General features: G+C 44.4%; 1 protein-coding gene across 1 annotated transcript in view; it reads left to right on the top strand.

The window, feature by feature from the left end:
* The first annotated feature begins 1,348 nt into the window (after nt 1-1,348).
* Nucleotides 1,349-20,701, top strand: part of DNAH10 (dynein axonemal heavy chain 10) — a 163,573-nt gene continuing 144,220 nt past the window's right edge. The window contains 4 exon segments of the mRNA XM_020970246.2: nt 1,349-2,260; nt 6,631-6,723; nt 16,921-17,003; nt 19,274-19,382. Of these exon segments, the coding sequence (XP_020825905.1) occupies nt 2,047-2,260; nt 6,631-6,723; nt 16,921-17,003; nt 19,274-19,382 (499 nt within the window). The 5' untranslated portion in view covers nt 1,349-2,046.

Here is a 20,701-nt window from a genome sequence, read left to right as displayed (position 1 = left end):
AGGACATTGGATTTGGCAGTTTGAGAGAGAATCGTTCACTTTGGAGAATATATTAAAACCTTTGTCTCTTTCCAGGATGGCTTAGTTCAACATCGTCCTGATGCACTCACATTCCCAGATCTGGACATTTAATTCTCTTTGTAGTGTCGGGTAGAGGGTGGTTGTCAGGTATTGTAGAAAGAATGATGCGTTTGTAGCCAGAAGAGGCAGGTTTGAATTCTGATTCCCAGCTACCTGTGTGACCTTTTGGGTAAGTCGCTCCACCCCCCATCCCCCCTGGCATGTGTGTCCTTCTCTGTTAAACGAGAGGGTTGGACTCAGGACCTCCAGGGCCCCACCCTCAAATCTTACAGGACTGTGTGTATGCCAGGGAACATTATTAAGCACCTATTATGCGCCCTTTGTGGCTAGGCTCCTAGAGAAAGCCAGCTACAATAGGGATCTCCACTTTCTCTCCTCTCACTCTTAACCTCTGATCTGACTTCTGAGTTAGCAGTGATCTCTTCATTGCCAAATCCAGCAACCTTTTCTCAATCCCTGTTCTCCTCCACCTCTGTGCTGCTTCAGACACTGCTGATCACCTTCTGGATACTCTTTCCTCTAGTTTTCTGGGACACCGCTCTGGTGGTTGTCCTCCTCTCTAACTCAGTGTCCTTTGCTGGATCCGCATCCAGGACATGCCCTCTAACCGTAGGTGTCCCACAGGACTCAGTCCTGGCTCTTTTCCCCCCTCTAGACTATTTCACTTGGTGATCTCATGAACTCTGGAGATTTAATCATCATCTTTCTGCTAATGATTCTCATCACGTTTCCAACTACCTATTAGACATCCTAAACTTAACATGTTCATGAATGAACGAGTTGTCTTTTCCCCTAAACTCTCCCCTCTTCCTAACTTCCCTTATTACTGTCCCCCAGGCTTGCTGCCTAGGTGCTTTTACCATTATAACACCTCTCAGATTCGCCTCCTCTCCTCTGACTGTGCCATTCCTCTGGTGCAGGCCCTCATCCCTCACACCTGGATGCTGTAATAGCTGTTAGGGGGTGGGGTGGTCTGCCTGCCTCAAGTCTCCCCCCCCCATCCCGGATCCATCCTTCATTCAACCACTTAGATGATCTTCCTAGAGTGCAGGAAATCCTCCTACTCCATAAACTTCAGTGGCTCCTCACCTCCACGGATCAAATACAAAAATTTCTAGTGTTCAAAGGCCTTCATAACCCCCACCCCCACCTTTCCAATCTTAGACCTTTCTCCCCTCCATGTACCCTAGCCACGACACAGTCCTCCTGGCTGTTCCACTCTCTCCACTCCAGGCATTTGCACTGGCTGTCCCCCCATGCCTGGAGTGTTTTCTCTCCTCAGTTCTGCCTACTGACCTCCTTGGCTTCCCAGAAGGAAGTCCCAGCTAAAATCCCGCCTCCTACGGGAAGTCTTCCCCAGTCCCTCTTAATTCTGGTGCCCTCCCTCTGTTCACGATTTCCTAGTTTTCCTGTCTGTATAGCTGGGCTGTACATATTTTTTTCGTTTGTTGTCTCCTCCATCAGACTGTGAGCTCTTTGAGAGCAGGAACTGTTCTCGGCCCGTTCTTGCGTCCCAGCGCTTAGCACAATGCATGGCACATAGCAAACGCTGAACTACTTACTGCCTTCCTGACCGGGTACGGTGCCTTTAAGCACGGATGTAAGGAGATGCCAGAACATCACTGCAGCCTGGAGGAACATACGGGTAGTACAAGCTGTCCCTCATGGTCCGGAATGGCAAACCTGGACTCGGGCAACTTTTGAGAGGCCTCAAAACATGACCAGGCAATGACGCCTTCCTCAACAGCCCCTTCCGAGAGGAGGGACTGTTCCTTTAATGCTGAGGCATCGTGGATCTCCTTGCTCTCTGGACAGAGACCCGCTTGGAGAAGTAGGTCCGGCCGCCTCAGCGTCTGCCGGCGCGGTTGCCGGGGCGGAGGGGGCGGTTGCTAGGGACGCCGCGGCCACAGTCGGCGCTCTGGCCGAGAGTCCTTGGGAAGGTGTGGAGGTGAGCCTGGTGGCGACATGGACGACCTGCGGGTGGAATGGATGCGGGACCGGGTGTACCTCGCCTTTCAAATCACCGAACCGGAGTATTTCCTCGAGCTGATGAACCGGAACGACGGCGAGGCCGAGGAAGGGATTCTGCACTTCTTGAACCAGAGCACGGAGGAGGAGGGCGCCGCGGCGGTCTTCTTCTACCGCCTCTTGGTGCCCGAGGAGGTGGAGGTGGAGATAGGTGAGGGCCGGACCCTCGCCTGCCCCCTGCTCCCTGCCCCCCCCTTCCCGCAGCCCTCCCTCTGCACGGCCATCTTACGCGTGAAAGTCAATGGGCACTCCCAGGCACTGAGAGCCGAGGCTACAGGGAAACAAAACGAGCAGTCCCAGTTCCTCCCCTCAAGAACCTTATATTCTTGTAAGGAGATACAGCGTGTGTCCAGAAAAGAAAATACAAAGTGTCTGCCGAGTGATACAAAGTAATTTTAAGAAGAAGAGAGTTCTAAGCGTATCAGAAAAGGCTGCCTGGGCCTGGGCGTGCTTTGCAGGAAGCTGGGGATGTTAGGGGACTGGAGGACACTTAGAATAGGGAGTGTATGTGTGCAGGGGAGTGGTGTAAATGTAGGTAGGAGCCAGATCGCTGGGGGCTCTAAATGCCGCGCTGAGGACCTTGGATTTTATCCCAGAGGAAATTGGCCCTCAGCAGTGTGTGCCCTTGTGCTTTATGCCCTTCTGAGTATGAACCCTGTCTCTACGTTTAGGCCTCCCGGGCCCCTTTTCTATCTGTGTCTCGCGTGACCGTACACCGTCTGCTTACTAGTCCATACTGTACTTTGTGGGCCCCGGGTGTTTCCTCTATCACCTTTGTCTCTTGTGGCACCAATGGTGTCAGTCACTTAATCAACAAATATTCATTAAATGCTTATTGTGTGCCTCACACTGTGCTAGGTATAGGGTTTACAAAGGTAACAGTAAAAAAGTCTGTGTCTCTACAGGCAAAATAGATGCTATATGACTTGGGTGGAGGTGGGAGTGGGGAGAGCAGCCCCCCTGGGGAAGGTTGAAAGGCTTCACGTGGAAGGTGGTATTTGAGCTGGATCTTGACACAAACTAGGGATTCTAAAATAGATGAAAAGAGGGTGTGCTGAGATAGCTCATGCAAGTGTGGGAGATGGCTTGTCATGCGTGAAGATCAGCAACAGAGCCCTTGTAGAATGCAGGAAGGGGTGAAATGGGTAATAAGGCAGGAAAGGTAGATTGGGGCCAGGAGCTTGTGTTGTATCCTCGAGGTCCAACATTGTGTCATTCCTTTACTCATCAAAATAGATAGTATGTAGGGGCAGCTAGGTGGGGCAGTGGATAGAGCACTGGCCCTGGAGTCAGGAGGACCTGAGTTCAAATCCCACCTCAGACACTTGACACCAGCTGTGTGACCCTGGGCAAGTCACTTAACCCCATTGCCTAGCAAAAATAAAAAAAAGTGTACCTTTGCAAACCTAAAAGCATAAAAATCATTAAATGGTTGGCAGTTATTGTTATTATTATCCATGCTCTGTCATCTGGAGGAAGACACCCTCAGCACCCTGGATAGTAGGTTCCCTGTGCAGGATTTACATGTATAAAATCTACTTAGTGTGAGAAAGCACGGGTACTGTCTGTGCCACTTTGCTGCCCTGAATATATTATGCATATACTTATATAATGGGAGCAGCAAGGTGGCACAGTGGATGGACTGTGGATCCTGGAGTCAGGAAGACTCATCTCCCTGAGTTTAAAACTGGCCTCAGACACTTAACTATCTGTGTGACCCTGAGCAAGTCACTTAACCTTGTATGCCTGAGTTTCCTCATCTGTAGAAGGAGCTGAAGAAGGAAATGGCCAGATCACTCCAGTATCTTTGCCAAGAAAACCCCAAGCTGAACTCATGAAGAGTCAGACATGAGTAAACAACAACAAATAATATACTCAGAATGAATACAAGGGAGTTTGAGGAGGGAAGACACTAGCAACTGGGGGGTATCAGGAAAGGCCTCAGGTAGAAAGTAATGCTTGAGCTGAATCTTGAAGGAAACCACCGAAAGAGAGAGAGAGAGACAAAGAGAAGAAGAGAGAGATGGGGACAGGAAATATTATAACCATAATCCTATGACAGGAAGGCACAGCTTCTTAACCTGGGGTCTGTGAACAACTTTTTTTTTAAAATAAGGATTTTTATTTATCTTAGGCAATTGGCGTTAAGTGACTTGCCAGGGTCACACAGCTAGTATGCATCAAGTGTTTGGTCTGAGGCTGGATTTGAACTCAGGTCCTCCTGACTTCAGGGCTGGTGCTCTATCCACTGCGCTATCTAGCTGCGCGGAACAACTTGGTTTTAAAAAATTCTTGTAACTGTGTTTCAGTATGATTGGTTTCCTTTGTCATCCTACATATTCTATCTTATGTCCATTATTCTAAGAATAATCCCTGTCCCTTTCTCAAACTGCCCATGGCTCCTCCCCTATCCTGTGCTCTCAGCTGAGAACCTTTTCTCATATATCACTGAGAAAGCTGAGGCCATTCACCAAGAGCTCCCTTCTCTCTCAGCATTCACATCACTTGCATGCCTTCCACCCACTATTTCCTCCTTTGTTCCTGTCTCACATGAAGAGGGGATCATTCTTCTTCCCAGGGTAATCACCTCCACATGCTCAAGTGATTCCATCCCATCTTCTTCAGCAGGTAGCTCCCTCCATCATCCCCACTCTCACTAATCTTCAGTGTTCTCCTGCTTCCCTGCTGCCTACAAACATGCCCGAGTCTTCTCCATTCTTAAAAAAATCACTTAATGTTCCTTAACCACTCCACTAGTTATCATCCCATATCTCTCCTCTTCTTCTTGGATAAACTTCTTGAGAAAGCTGTCTTCCACTTCCTTTCTTCTCACTCTTTTCTTAACTTTCTGCAATCTGGCTGCTAACCTCATCATTCAATGGAAATTACTCTCTCCGCAGTTACCAAAGTTCTCTTAATCATCAAGTCTACTGGTTTCAATTCTCATTCTTCTTGACCTCTCCACAGCTTTCGAGACTGTCAGTCTCCTTCTCCCCGATACTCTTGAGACACCAGTCTCTCCTGGTTCGTTTCCTATCCTCAGTGTCCTTTGCTGGATCTTCTTCCAGATCATGGCTGCTAACTGGGAGTGGCCCCAGGCCTCTTTTCTCTTCTCCCTCAAGAGTTTTTCACTTGGTGATCTCATCAGCTCCTGTGGATTCATTTGTCATCTGTATGCAGATGATTCTCACATCTATTTAACCTCGTCCTAACCGGTCTCCCGACTTTATGCCTCCAACTGTCTATTTAGCGTCTCAAACTGGATGTCCTAGAGACATCTTAAATCAACATGTCCCAAACTGACCCCATTATCTTGCCTCCCAAACCTCTTTTCTCAACTTCTCTGTCGCTATCCAGGGTAACGCCATCCTCCTAGTCCCTCAGGCTTGACATCTAGGTGCCACACGCTATGCCTGTCTCTCACCCTCATATCCAATTTATTGCCAAGTCCTGTGCATTCCGCCTTCATAACATCTCTCCTCTGACACTGCCACCACTCTAGTACAGGTCCCTTATTACCTCATGTTTGGACTATTGCAGTAGCCTCCTGGTTGGTCTTCCTGTCTCAGATCTGTCCCCATTGTGTTCCATTTACCATCAACCAACGTTACTCTTCCCAAGGTGAAGGTCTAACCATCCCCCTCCCTGGCCTGATAAACTCTAGTGGCTCCCTGGTACTACCTCCAGCATCAAACATAAAATCCTTGATTTGGCTTTTAAAGCTCTTTAGAACCTAGTCCTTTCCACTCCTCTTTCCACTCGTCTTATACCTTACTCCCTTCCATGTACTCTGTGATCTAGTAACACTGGCCTCCTCACCTTTCCTTGCACAAAACACTCCACGTCTCCAGACTTCAAACACTTTTACATGCTGGAATGCTCACCCTTCTTACCTCTCCTTCCTGGCTTCCTTCAAGGCTCAGCTCAAATCCCACCCTCTGCAAGAAGTGTTTCCTGGTCCCCCTTAATTCTAGAACCTTCCCTTGGAGATTGTCGTTAATTTACACATTGCCCAACATAGGGCATGAACCCACAACCCTAGGATTAAGAGTCCCAAGAGTCAGTGGGCCGCTAGGTGGTACAGTGGACAGAGAGCCTGGCTTAAAGTCAGGAAACCTGAGTTCAAATCCAGCCTCAGACACTTACTAGCTATGTGACCCTAGGCAAGTCACTTAACCCTGTTTGCCTTTGCCTCAGTCGCTAATTTACCTGTCTAGATCTTGTTTGTACGTAGTTGTTTTTGTGTTGTCTCTCCCTGTGAGCAAGGCCTGTTGTGAAGTCTCTTTGCACCCTCAGTAGTTAGCACAGTTCCTCGTGCGCAGTGAGTGCTTCATAAATTCTTGCTGATTGATTATATGTCTGAGCAGTTGTCCCTAGGCCCCAGTAGACTGCCACAAAGGGGCCATAACATGAGAGGGGTAAGAAAAAACGCCTGCTCTAAGGAAAGGAACAGTTTTAGGCATTCCATGCCATGTGACATTGTTTTAAAATATCTCTTCTCTTTTCATTTGGACTACGAAGATATTCCAGAAAATTCATCATTGGAAGATGAAGAAGAGGAGGAAGAGTTAGGCAGCCAGACTTCCAGAATAACATCAGCGGACAGAAGTACAGGTGCAGTGCTCTAGGAATAAGTAAATAAATAGCAGCATCTGAATGTGCGGACCGTTCTCTGGGAATCCCTGTTCGGTTCTGATTTATAAACATTCTAAACCTAAGCATTTTTGTACCAAGTGACCTTGCCTTTCTCTTTTTTCCTAGTTAAATCACCCTGCCATGGAAATGCTGGATGTATTGAAAAAGGAATGTGATATAAGGGCATTCTAACACAGGAAAGGGGAAATTTTATCTAGAGGTTGGGATGTAGTGCTAGATTTGTAGTCCAGAAGACCTGAGTTCAAATCCTGCCCCAGACACTTACTAGTTACATGACCCTAGGTAAATTATTTAACCTCTCTGAGTCTCAGTCACCTCATCTGTAAAATGGGGATAATAGTAGCACCCATCTCCTAGGATGGTTGTGAAGATTAAATGAGATAACACACGTGAAGGGTTCTGCAAACCTTAGGAAAGGGGAGATAGAGAAATCCTAAAAGAGTAAACTCTACCTATTCTGGTCAGCATTTTCTCTATAATATAAAGCTTTTTTTTTTTAAAGATTCCATCTTTTTTTAATAGTATTTTCCCCCCAATTACATGTAAAGCCAATTTTTAGCATTCATTTTTACAGAATTTTACAGAATTACAGAATTTTACAGAATTTTATAGAATTACAGAGTTCCACATTTTTCTCCCTCTCTCCTTCCCCTCCCCTCTCCCTAAAGTGGTAGGCAATTTGATACAACATATAATCTTGGACAGTTGCCTTGGGTACTGAGACATCAGATCATTGTTAAGTCACCTGGAGGCGTCTTTTCTTCTAGAGAATTTCCTAGGAGGGGTTTTAATTCAGTAATGATAATGACACTTGCATTCATATGAGCTTTCTCCTGGAAGAGCACCCACTTGACCCCTTTCTGCCCAGCTGACTCTACCTCCATGCTACCATTAATAACTCATTGCAGAGGCCGTCTCCAGTCGTCCTGATCCATGTCTGGCCACTGGACCCAGATGGCTCTGGAGGAGAGAGTGAGGCTGGTGACTCTGCCCAGCCCTCCCACACTTACATCCCGTTCTCTTTCATGGCATGGCATCACCTCCCTGATGTCATGGTCCTCTTCTAGAATGAAGGACAAACAACAACAGTAACTCACTGATATGGGCAGTGCCAGATGTGGGATTCCATTGATCTAGGGAACTTCCAGGTGAGGAGACTCCCTCTTCCAATGCTTGTTGACAGCTTCTTAACTGCACGGAGTGGTAGGGATCTACCTGGGGCACTGGAGATTAGGTCACTTGGCCAGGATGGGTCAGAAGGCAGACTTGAACTCAGATCTTCCTGACTCAAGAGGCCAGTTCTCTATCAACTATACCACGCTGCCTCTCAGTTCTTATTTGTGCCTTTTCGAAAACACGAGAATCATTTCCCAGTGTAGAATCTGTCCTTGTAACAAAGAATGATTGGAGCAAAACTCAGCCAGTGAACATTATTAAGCTCCTACGGTGTGCAAAGCACTGTACTAGGCTCTGTGGGAGGTATGGAAGTTAGATAAAATGTGCGGACTGTCCTTAAGGGTATTTCAGTCTGTTAGGATGATATGACACATGGACAGATAACTGTAATTTTAAACAAAATGTGTTAGACTGTCACCAAAGTGTATTATGAGGAGAGGGGAGGAAAGGTTGTTATTGACTGAAGGAAATCAGGGAAGGCTTCCAGGAGGAGGGGATATTTGAATTGGGCTTTAGAGCATAAACAAGAGCTCCCCAGGTAGAGGGTAGGAGGGGAAAGCCTTCCATAAATATGGGGCAGGTTGAGTAGAAGAACAGAGGTGGGGAAACGCAGGGAAGGTGGGTTCTGGGGACAGAGAGCAGTTCAGTTTGGTTAGATTAAGGCATAGTGTCCAGGACAAGGGGAGTGATCCTTATGTCATCTTCTGCCCTGGTCAGAGCATGTCTGGAGCCCCCATTTTAGGCAGGGTATTGCCGAGCTGGAATGTGTTCAGATGCAGACAATCAGGCTGCTGAGGGGATTGGAGATCATATTACATGAAGATTAATTGAAGGAACCTGGGTTGTGCAATTCAAAGAATAGAAGATTTGGGGTTCAGGTACATGATAGGCTTTTCAAGGACTGCTTGCGTTTTTGAAGGAGGAATACAGAATCTGTTCATCTTCAGAACACAGCACTAAGTGGGAGGTTCAAAGAGCTGTCCCCAAGGTGGAATGGAAGAGCCATCAGTGGGGGTCTGACAGCCACTCATCACGGACGTTTTAGAAGGATCTGTCTTCTTCACATATAGGTTATATCAGATGGTGCCTGAGGTTCTGCCTCGCTCTGAAATTGGGTGACCTTTGCCCCGCAGGCACGAGAGAGCCGCTGAAGGATTTTGAGAAGAAAAGGGACATGGATAGATCTGTGCCACGGAATGAGACTAGTCTGGTAGCAGTAGGAAGGACGGGCTGGAAGAGGTACCGAGCAGGGGCAAAAAGGACTGTTCTGAGTCTATCCCAGTAATGTAGGTGGGTGGTGAAGAGGGCCTCAGTATGAGAAGCACTGCCAAAGTAGAATGAGTAGGACTTGGTAACCAGATGAACATGGGAGGTGAAGGAGAAGGGGCCTAGAAAGCAGGGCTTAGGTCTGTATCCTGCTATTTGTCTATGTTGCTCTGGGGCTGGAGAAAAGAAGACGCCGGAGTGTTAGAAGAGACATAGTACTTATACTCAAATACGTGACGGATTGTCGTGGGGAAGACAGCCATCTGTTTGGCCCCAAGAGAAGAGCCAGGTGGAAGTTGTAAAGAGTCACATTTGGTCTTGATATTGGGTAGACACCTTGACCAACAAGGGGAGAGATCCCAAGTGGCATAAGGTCTTCAGAAGGTCATAGATCTAGAGCTGGGAGAGACCTTCAAGGCCCTCAGGGCCAGAAGGGCAAACTGAGGCACAGAGAGATGTTATGGAAGGGATTCTTTTTTCGCTTTGGGTTGGTTTAGATGGAATGTTCCTTCCACCTTTCAGATTCTGTGAAGGTTCTGTGTTCACGTAGGCATGCAGTTAAGCAGTGAGACTTAGAGGGTTTCAAGGGGAACGGAGACATCATTCTCATTTTATAGAGGAGGAAATTCAGGCCCAGAGAGATGGAGTGATTTTTCTGAAGTCATGCAGGACCATGATCCGTACCCAGATCATGGGTTTCAACACACCACCTCTTGGGGAATGTGATCAGAGGATCCTTTATTGTACAGCATAGACTCTTCAAGCTAGAAGGAAGCCTATCGGTCATCTCCCGTTTGCTCATTCAACAGATGAGGACACTGAGGCCCAGAATGGGAAATGATGAGATGATGACTACTTTGGTCCCATATTGCAGAATTAGGAGCAAGGTAGGCAGAAGAGACAAGGAAGCAGATTTTGGCTCTGTGGAAGGAGGACTTCTCTAACAAGGAGAATCCTCCCAAAGTATAATGGGCTGCCTTGGAAGGTGTTAAGTCCTTACTGGAGCATCTCTGTGATCACCTGCCAGAGATAGAGGAGAAGGCATTCTTTATTAGGTAGGGGTTGACCAAATGACCTCCAGGACCCCTTCCAGTTTGGTGATTCTGTGAATAGTCATATATAACACCAGGGCTCCAGCCAGACAATTAATGGTAGTTCTGTTGATATGAAGCCAGGAGGAGGAGTAGATTCTTGGGGGAAATACTATATAGTAAAACTCATTTTTAGACATATTGAATTATTAATGCTGGTGGAGCATCTAGATGGGGATGTTTGATTGGCAATTGAAGCTGTATTCATGGATCCTGAGAGAGAGCTCAGGGTTGGAGAGCTAGATTTAGATGAAGGTTGGGGAATCATTCAGAGAAGAGAAGACTTGGGGTTTGGGTGCATGTAGTGTCTTCAGGGATGGCTTCAGTCATGAGCTTGCTTCGGTTCAGCAAGCATTTATCCCAGGCTCCCTAGGCATTGTGCTAGGCAGTGGAGATTTGAAGTAAAATTCCCTGTCCTTGAGAAGCTTGCATTCTACTGGAGCCAAAGCAGCACATACACAGGGAAGCCTGCAGCAGCTGGGGTGGGGTGGGGAGAGGCCATAGTATCACAGGGTCACAGATCCAGAGCCTGCATCTTCTCAGTCAGCTGAAGCCCAGAAAGACTGACGAGGATCATTCAAGTCAAAGTCCAATATATGTCGGGGGTAGGTTTTGAAGGAGTGAATTCCAAAGCCTCTTTCCACTTCAACCGGTCCAGGAGATTGAGGACTGCAACAGTCATTAAATTAGGTCATTAGAAGGATGCTGATGACCTTTGAGAGAGAATTTCCATAGATCCTGCCAGGTTACAAGCTGTTGAGAGGGTATGTTGAAGAAAGATGAAGTAGAGGCACCAGGTGTAGACATCTCTTCCCAAAAGTTTGGCAGCGAATGGTGGGAGAGATGGGAAAGTAGCCAGACAGGTTGGGGATGGTCAAGGGAAGAGTTTTTTTGTGGGGGGGATTGGAGAGTCCTTGGAATGTGTGCAGTCAGATGGGAAGGTAAAAACTAAAGCTCATTGAGTCTAAACTAAACTAAACTAAAAACTAAAGAGTCACTGAGGAAGCAGGAAAGGATGCAATCCATAATCATCACCTCATATTTAAAGTGCACAGAGGACATGATGTAGGTAGTGCAAGTAGGGCTAGCCTCATTTTACAACTGAGGAAACTGAGCTCAGAGAGGCCTAAGCAGTTTGTAAATAGCAGCATGTCAGGGGCAGAGGAAGGGAGGAATTAGCCATAGTCAGGAAGAGAGGATACAAGAGGAGAATCGAGAAAGGGTAGGTGATGGGGCTGAGCTGTTTCTCTAGAAATGGTGGTGGAGTGGTCAAATGGGTGTGGTGCATTTGGAGTTGTCCATGTCTGTTCTTTTGTCCAGTTCCTCCATACTGGGGGTGGCTAGTTGGGATTAGAATTGTCTTGGATGTAGCCCTACTGGGTTAGATTAGCTTTGCAGCTCTTGTTCCTTCATTTGTCTCATCCCAACCCATTTAACTGCTCTGGAGAGGGAAGGGAAGAGCATCCTCAGCCTCATTAGATTCTGGTACCTAACCAGCTGAGCCTAGTGGCCTTAGATGGCCCCGGGCAGTCTAGGATTCTAGTGACCATTTCAGAGGCAGAAGTTATGGATTATATGCCCATCATGAAAAGAAGAGGGCTTAAAGCCATGATTTTTCTCACCTTTATGTTTTTAAAGAAACATTTTTGTTTCCAAAGTGAGGTGTGACCTGCACCTCACGGGCTGTGATGACAGGACCCAGAGATATGAGTAAAAACGTGTACTTTTCTGAGCTGCATTCAGAGGAGAAAACTGGCTGCTGTTGTCAGCATCCACATTCCTAGCTCAAAAGATGCCAGGGATCTTTTATCACGTCCCTCAGATGAAGAGATGCACGAGAAAAGAATGGCTATCACTTTATCCTGCTCCCTAGAATAGGAAGCGCCCCCCCTCCCCCAACTAATTTAAAACATCCTTCAGCAAATCCTCAGCTTTTGGAGGAGTTGCTAAGCTTGCCTCCCCCAAACTAAGTGGCGGGAGTATGGAGCTAGAAGAATAGCTTCCCTGAAGTCCAATCCAATCCAATCCAATCCAATCCAACATGGCGGGTTGGATTGTGCTTACTGCGTGCAAAGGGATGTACAAGGAAGGCACTGGGGATACTAAGACAAAACGGAAAGAATAGCACTCACTCTCAGGGAGCCTGAATTCTCTTGGGGGAAGGGGACCCATAATAGGTAAACAGATTAGGATATAGGGTTAATTCGAGGAGACAGGGCACATTAGCTAGAGAATGTCCAACTTTGGAACTTGTAAGTCACCCCAAAATGTTTAAGTTCTTTAAAAACAGGTGGATAGAGCACTGGACTTAAGAGTCAGGAAGATAGGAGTTCAGATTTGACTCAGACACTTAGTTGTGTGTGACCCTGGGCAAGTCATTTAACTTCCGTCTGCCTCAGTTTCTTCACCTGTAAAATGGAGATAACCTCCCAGGATTATCGTGAGGCTCAAATGAGATAATATGTATAAAGTACTTTGCAAATCTTAAAGTGCTGTATGAGCATTATTAGAAAAAACCACATCACAGTCAGTCAGGAGTCCAAAGAAACAGTAAAAGGAAATTTTAGGAGTGAAAATTAACGTGACTTTTAGACAATGAATACAGCAAAGAAGGCCAGTGGATTAATTCTGTGCCTGATAGGTGACTGAGAAGATGAGAAATGAAAGGAAACTTTTGTCTCATTGCTGAAGTATTGTATAATGAATAACAACACCGTCCGGATGAGCTTTGGCGACTAATCTGGGAAGTGAGACAGAGGAAAGAGTCAAGGGCGACTCCAAGGTCGCGAAGCTGGATAAATGGGAAGAAAATCATGTCCAGAACAGAAAGGGGCCGGTCCCATGACAGCTGAAGCCACGGGAGGAAAGGAGATGGGTTGTGGAGGAAGGGAGCACGGAGTAAAGAAAAGGGCACTGAGGATAGAGCCAGAGGGAAAAGCCTTTAGAAGGGAAGCCTGTTTCCCATCGCCTGATTATCCTACTATAAGGAAACCAACCAGACATTGGAAGCAGATTGTTCTGAGGATGACCTGAGGGGCAGCTGGGTGGTGCAGTGGATAGAGCACTGGATTTGGAATCAGGAAGACCTGAGTTCACATCCAGCCTCAGACACGTACTAGCTGGGTGACCCTGGGCAAGTCACTTCAACCTGCTTGCCTCAGTTTCCTCATGTCAAATGAGCTGGAGAAGAAAATGGCAAACTATTCCAGTATCTTTGCTAAGAAAATCCCAAATTGGGTCACGAAGAGTCAGACACAACTGAAGTAACTGAACTCTTGATTTATAATATAAAAAGGATTCATTTCTTTGTAAGAAAATCCTCCCTGCCTCAGTTTTCTTGTCTTTAAAATGGGTACAGTGATATCTATAGTGCCTACTTCACAGGATCATAGAAGCATAGCTATGATCATAGATTTCGAGTTACAAGGGATTTTAAAGATCATCTTAGTCCAACCCCCTCTTTTTATAGATGAGGAATATTTGGCCTAGAGAGCTTAAGTGAAGTTAACAGAATACCTCCATGGCCACACAGGTAGAAAGGGAGAGTTGAACCCAAGTCCAATGATTACAAAGCCAGTATTGTGTTCACAGTACCACTCAGTCTCCCTTGTGAGGTCCAAATGTATATAAAGTACTTTGCAAGACTTAAAGAGCTTCCCACCATCAGATAGAAAGAGAAATCCTATTTAAAATAACTGCAGACAATATAAAATATTTGGGAGTTTACCTGCCAAGACAGACCCAGGAACTATATGGACCCAATTATGAAACACTTTCCACACAAATAAAGTCAGATCTAAATAATTGTAAAAATATCAACTGCTCATGGATAGGCTGAGCTAATATAATAAAAATGACAATTCTACCTAAATTAATTTACTTATTAAGTGCCATACCAATACAACTACCGAAACATTATCTTATAGAGCTAGAAAAAATAATAACAAAATTCATCTGGAAGAACAAAAAGTCAAGAATATCAAGGGAATTAATGCAAAAAAAATGCAAAGGAAGGTGGCTTAGCCATACTAGACCTAAAACTATATTATAAAGCAACAATCATCAAAACTATTTGGTATACTGGCTAAGAAATAGAATGGCAGATCTGGAATAGGTTAGGTACACAAGACATGATAGTCAATGACTATCGTAATCTACTGTTTGATATACCCAAAGATCCCAGCTTCTGGGATAAGAACTCACTATTTGACAAAAACTGCTGGGAAAACTGGAAAAGAGTATGGCAGAAACTAGGCATAGACTAACATCTTACACTGTATACCAAGATAAGGTGAAAATGGGTACATGATTTGGACATAAAGTGTGAGACTATAAGCATATTAAGAGAACAAGAAATAGTTTATCTGGCAGATCTGGGGAGAAGAGAAGACTTTATGACCAAATAAGAGATAGAGAATTTTATGAAATGCAAAATGGATAATTCTGATTACATTAAATTAAAAAGGTTTTGCACAAACAAAGCCAATGCAACCAAAATTAGAATGGAAGCAGAAAGCTGGGAAACAATTATTACAACCAGTGTTTCTAATAAGGGCCTCATTTCTAAAATATAGAGAGAACTGAGTCAAATGTATAAGAATATAAGTCATCCTCGAGTTGATAAATGGTCAAAGGATATGAACAGGCAGTTTTCAGATGAAGAAATCAAAGGTGTCTAGAGTCATATGAAAAAATGCTCTAAATCACTACTGATTAGAGAAATGCAAATCAAAACAACTCTGAGTTACCACATCACACCTATCAGATTGGCTAATATGACAGATAAGAAAAATGATAAATGTTGGAGAAGGTATGGGAAAATTGGAACACTAATGCATTGTTGGTGGAGTTGTGAAATGATCCAACCATTTTGGAGAGCAATTTGGAACTATGCCCAAAGGGCTATAAAAATGTGCATACCCTTTGACCCAGCAATAGCACTTCTAGGACTGTATCCCAAAGAGATCATACAAATGGGAAAAGGACCCACATGTACAAAAATATTTATAGCAGCTCTTTTGGTGGTGGCAAAGAACTGGAAATTGAGGGGATGCCCATCAACTGGGGAATGGCTGAATAAGTTGTGGTATGTGAATGTAATGGGCTACTATTGGGCTATAAGAAATGATGAGCAGGCAGATTTCAGAAAAACCTGGAAAGACTTACATGAATTGATGCTGAGTGAAGTAAGCAGAACCAGGAGAACGTTGTATACAGTAATAGCCACGTTGTGCAATGACTAACTTTGATTGACTTAGCTCTTCTCAGCAATGCAAAGATCTAAGACATCTCCAAAAGTCTCATGATGGAAAATGCTATCCACATCCAAAGAAAGATCTATGGAGTCTGAATGCAGATTGAAACATACTATTTTCAGTTTGTTGTTGTTTTTTTTTCTTTCTCATGGTTTTTTCTTTTTGTTCTGATTCTTCTTTCATACCATAACTAATGTGGAAATATGTTTAACATGATAGTACATGTATAGCCTATATCAGATTGGGGATGGGGAAGGGAGGGGAGGGCGTAAGGAACATTTGGAGCTCAAAAATCTTATAAAAAAAGGATGTTTAAAACTATCTTTACATGTAATTGGAAAAAATAAAATACTACTAAGTGGAAAAAAAATAATAATAACAAGACTTAAAGAACTATCCATGATAATGGCCAGCTAGCCTTGGAGTGGGAAGACCAGAGTTCAAGAAACCTACTGGCTGTGTGACCCTGGACAAATCATTTAACCTCCTTCTGCTGTAAGCATGTGTTGTTATTCAGTCATTTCAGTTGTATCGACTCTTCGTGACCGCATTTCGGATTTTCTTGGCAAAGATACTGGAGTGGTTTGCCATTTCCTCCTGCAGCTCATTTTACAGTTGAGGAAACAGGCAAACAGGTGAAATGATTTGCCCAGAGTCACACAGCTTTTAAGTGTCTGAGGCTGGATTTGAACTCAAGAACTCTGTGCACTATGGCACCACCTGGCTGCCCTGTGCTATAAACAATTAAGACCATTAACTGAAGATGAGTGAGGACCTGCATCCAGAGAGGGAGTTTCCTCACCTGAGAGTTCCCTGTGCCAATGAAACCACAGGTCCAGACCCCATCTCTTATTAACAACCAATACTACAAGATGATCTAATATTAATAATCTGAATAATGTCATTAATGATTGATGAGGATGATGATGAGAGCAATGACAGTGAGAGACTAAGCAGTGGGAATCCAGAGCCCGGGTGGGAGGGGCCAGCTCTTTCTGCTGAAGATCCCTCAGAAATGAAAGAAAAGCAGTCTTCAATTATGATGTAAATCAATGAGAAAAATAGGATTAATTTCCTTTTTAAATTGCCTTATGAAAAAAACAAACAAAATTGCCTTATGCACAACTTTTACCAGATAAAATATCCCAATGTAGGGGTAGCTAGGTGGTACAGTGGATAGAGCACCAGCCCTGAAATCAGGAGGACCTGAGTTCAAATCTGGCCTCAGACCAAACACTTTATGCTTAGCTAGCTGTGTGATCTTGGGCAAGTCACTTAACCCCAATTGCCTAAAAAAAAAAACTCGTAATTATTTGGAAAAACAACCTTCTCGTGACCCAATCTCCTTTTCAATGATGTTTTTCCAGCCCCGCAGTCCGTCCTTAGAAGTGAATCGACTCTTCAGACTACAAACACAGAGCAAGAAGTAGTAGAGAAGCCCCCGCTCAAGGTGGGTGCCCCCTTCCCTCTTTTCCTGCCACTCCGTCAGTGGGTCGGCCGATGGGTGGGGACTCTCCGAGGCCCAACGTTTCTGCTGCCGTGTCTGGAGGAGGGAGGATCCCCCGGGGTGGGGGCTTTCTTCTCTGGTCATAGTCTCTGACTCCTCTAGAACTTGGCCTAGACAATTTAGTGATGGCTGAGTTGAGCTGTGCCCTGCCTCCTGTTAATAAACAGATTAACAGATTTATCTCTCCATGTGTACCTGGTCCCCTGGTAGAGCCTGCCAGAACTTACCTATGCTGGAGTCTGTAAGAACCCTCCACGATGATGGGTGGGAGGAGGACTTCAGTGGAGGGAGAGGGCGGGGACTAGAATGGAAATTCATGGTAGCCTATATCCACTCTGTATGAAGTTTCATGAAAATGCAATAATTATACTAATAAAGATAAGAATAGTCGATAAATAGCCATTAACCATTTATTTAGCACCTACTATATTCCAAATGGCACAGAGGCAGCTAGATGGCTCAGTGGGTAGAGCATGGAGTTAGGAGGACCTGAGTTCAAATCTAGCCTCAGATACTTACTAGCTGTGTGACCCTGGGCAAGTCACTTAACATCTGTTTGTCTTAATCTACTGGAAAAGGAAATAGCAAATCACTCCAGGATCTTTGCCAAGAAAACTCCATGGACAGTATGGTCCACAGGATCATGGAGAGCCAGACACAACTGAACAAAAATAATATGCCAAGCCCTGGTCTAAGCACTGGGTATTTGAGGAAAAACAAAAAAAACAGTGCCTGCCCTTGAGGAGCTTACAGTCTAATATGAGAACAAGATAATAATAATAATAATAATAATTTGCTTTTGTTTACTAGACCTGTGATTTCGTTGGTATAGAGAACTCCTGAAGAAAAAAAGATCCCGCCACCATTTCAACCTCTCTGCAACTTAGGGTCTTAGTTATCTGTGGCACTGAGAGGTTATGTGAATTGCCCACGTTCACCCAGCAGGATGGGTCAGGTCAGGGGCCAGGGGTGGAACTTGAGCTCAGGTCTTTCTCTCTCCAAGGATGAGTCTTTATTTTTTATTTTATTTTATTTTTTTTGGTTAGGCAATTGGGGTTAAGTGACTTGCTGCCAGAGTCACACAGCTAGTAAGTGTTATGTGTCTGAGGTCGGGATTTGAATTCAGGTCCTCCTGACTCCAGGACCAGTACCCTATCCACTGTGCCACCTACCTGCCCCAAGCTTTTGTCTTGTATCCCATGCTGCCTCTCTAATAATAACAGATATTTAAACAGTACCTAAAGATCTCTAGAGCTTTTATGTATACTGTTTAGCTTTTTAGAGTAGTTCAGTTATTAATACATCCCCATAACTAATAATAGCTTTGTATAGTATGTATATAGGGCTTTAAATCTGCAAAGTGTTTTTCCTTTGCTCATTTGATCCCAAAAGCTGTTGAACAACACCCTTCCTGTAGAGTGGGACCCCCTTTATCACGGTGAATGTGACATCTGATTGCACCAAACCAGAAATCCAAGCATGCTCTGCTTGCATAGGCCTCCTCTTGGCAGGAGAACTTGAGGAAGGCCCCCAGCATTTTTTGGGGGGCCCTCTGTGGTGAATGTGTAGCAGTCAGTATGGTGGGAGTTGATTGAGGGCTGATCTTGGAGTCAGAAGACCTAGGTTCAAATCCTGCCTTTGGCCCTTGCTTTCTGTGTGACTTTGGGTAAGGCTCTGGTATGTAAATCAGTGGTGGGAAAAATAAGATTCATTCATTTTTTTAAAAAAAATTATTTATGCCCAGCTGAGCTTCAGCTCCCTCATCTTGTAAAAGGAGGGAATTGGCCCAGATGCCTCTGAGGTACCTTTAATATCTAGGAGCGTGTGGTCCCATGACATGGGCACGATTGGCCCAGGATGGGTAGGCACCTGCCCCGTCCGAGAGGGCAGAGTTGGCCTATTGGTGTCCCATCCCAAAGGCCAGGAAAGTTTTCCCTCTCCAAAGGCAACCAGGGCATGTTTATGCCAATCCGCTGAAATGTGGATGGCTCTCAGCAAATGAAGAGGAAGATCAAAGTTAGAATTCACAGCCAAATTTCTAGCGTCCTCCTCTAAGGAATCTTGTTACAATGCTACTCCTGTCCCTGGGCTTTGGGCACCAGAAAATAACTCCAGTCTTTTTGAAGGTGTCTGACTTTTTTTTTTCCTTTGGAGGAAGGGTACAAGAAATATACATATTCCTATGTCAAAGCTATTTGTTTCCTGTGTTTCAGAAAATCGTCAAGCAGATAGTTGAAAGACTTTACCTTCAGGTGTGTTATGATTCCGTTCCCGAAGAATTTCTGAATCAAAATATCGTTTTCTTTCTCAGAAATACAAAAGGTATGCATATTTCACTTGTTTCCTACATTGTTACAGCACGGAACATGCTTGCAGAATTGAAAGCAAGTTCTATTCATTAGGAGCATTCTGGGGCGTAATTTTACCTCTCCGAATTTGTGCAAACTTTCCCATGGTGGTGGAGATCCTTCGTTGATCCTTTTATTAATTTTATTCTCTCTCCTTAGACTCCCAGTTCCTTGTCCCTTCTTGACCCATTATCATCTGGTTTCCATTCCCACAACTTCCCTGAAGCTGTTGTTTCATAGGTTTCTGTCCCCCTCCAAATTCAACAATATTTTGTCAGTCTTTTTCCTCCTTAACCTGTCTGCAGCCTTTGACAACCTGTCTGTCCCTTGAAACTCACCTCCTTTGCCCTCTGGGAGAATGTAGTTTCTTAGTTCCTTTGCAGTGGTGTGCTGGGAAATCTGTAACAAAAAAATTCTCAAAAAAAAAAAAAGAAATTTAAAAGTATAATTATACACACACGCACATAACTTTATTATGCATTTTACTGACATAAAGGATGTGCAGCACCCAATTTACAAATAGCAATAAATTATTCAATACTCTTTGTTGTAAATTACATCTAACCAATTAATTCCTGAAGAATGCTTTTCTATCCATAGCCAACCTATGGTTGTGATTCAGTCATGATTTGACAAATGGAGTTGTCTCATAATCACCTAATTCTTTTCCCAATAGATTTATTGTCATTAAATCTTATATGTGATCTACTGTTAAGGTATTTTTCACTCTTATACAAATTATATTAATTAAACTGAAACTTCGTTCAGCCTTCAGCTGATTGTGATGGTGTTAACCATCTTTTTAGGTTTTTGTATAGTTGGAGAGATTAGAGCATTCTCTGAATCTACATATTATATACAAATGCCCCAAAAACACTCAAATCAATTTCACATTTTGAAGTTTCACTTATACGATATGCTTCCCTCCCCCTCCCCCAAGAGCTATCTATGGTGGGCAGTTCTTAATAAGGCCAAGTAAATTGTTCTAATAAATCAAAATAATTAAAAATGCTTTCACTGTTGTTTCTGCCCAAGAAAAGATATATGTTCGTGGACCAAATTGTATTTTCTAGTAACAGTACTAGGTGTAAAGTCCAGAATTCCCCTACCTAGGGAACCCTGTTATCTCCCTCATAACTGTGGGATATTCTTTTTATACCGAAGGAAGAGTCCAGAGAGCTCCAGATTGATTATTGGTAGTAGTTTAATCAGTTTGCGTTGCTTACACTTGGGGCAGTATGATGGATCCCTGCCAAGGTATCATCCTTGGTCAGGGGTGGCAGCCAGACCAGT

This window comes from Phascolarctos cinereus, unplaced genomic scaffold, assembly GCF_003287225.1.
Source record: "Phascolarctos cinereus isolate Bilbo 61053 unplaced genomic scaffold, phaCin_HiC Scaffold_4;HRSCAF=312, whole genome shotgun sequence".
NCBI classification, from domain to species: Eukaryota; Metazoa; Chordata; class Mammalia; order Diprotodontia; family Phascolarctidae; genus Phascolarctos; species Phascolarctos cinereus.
This window is presented reverse-complemented; position numbering and strand designations above follow the sequence as displayed.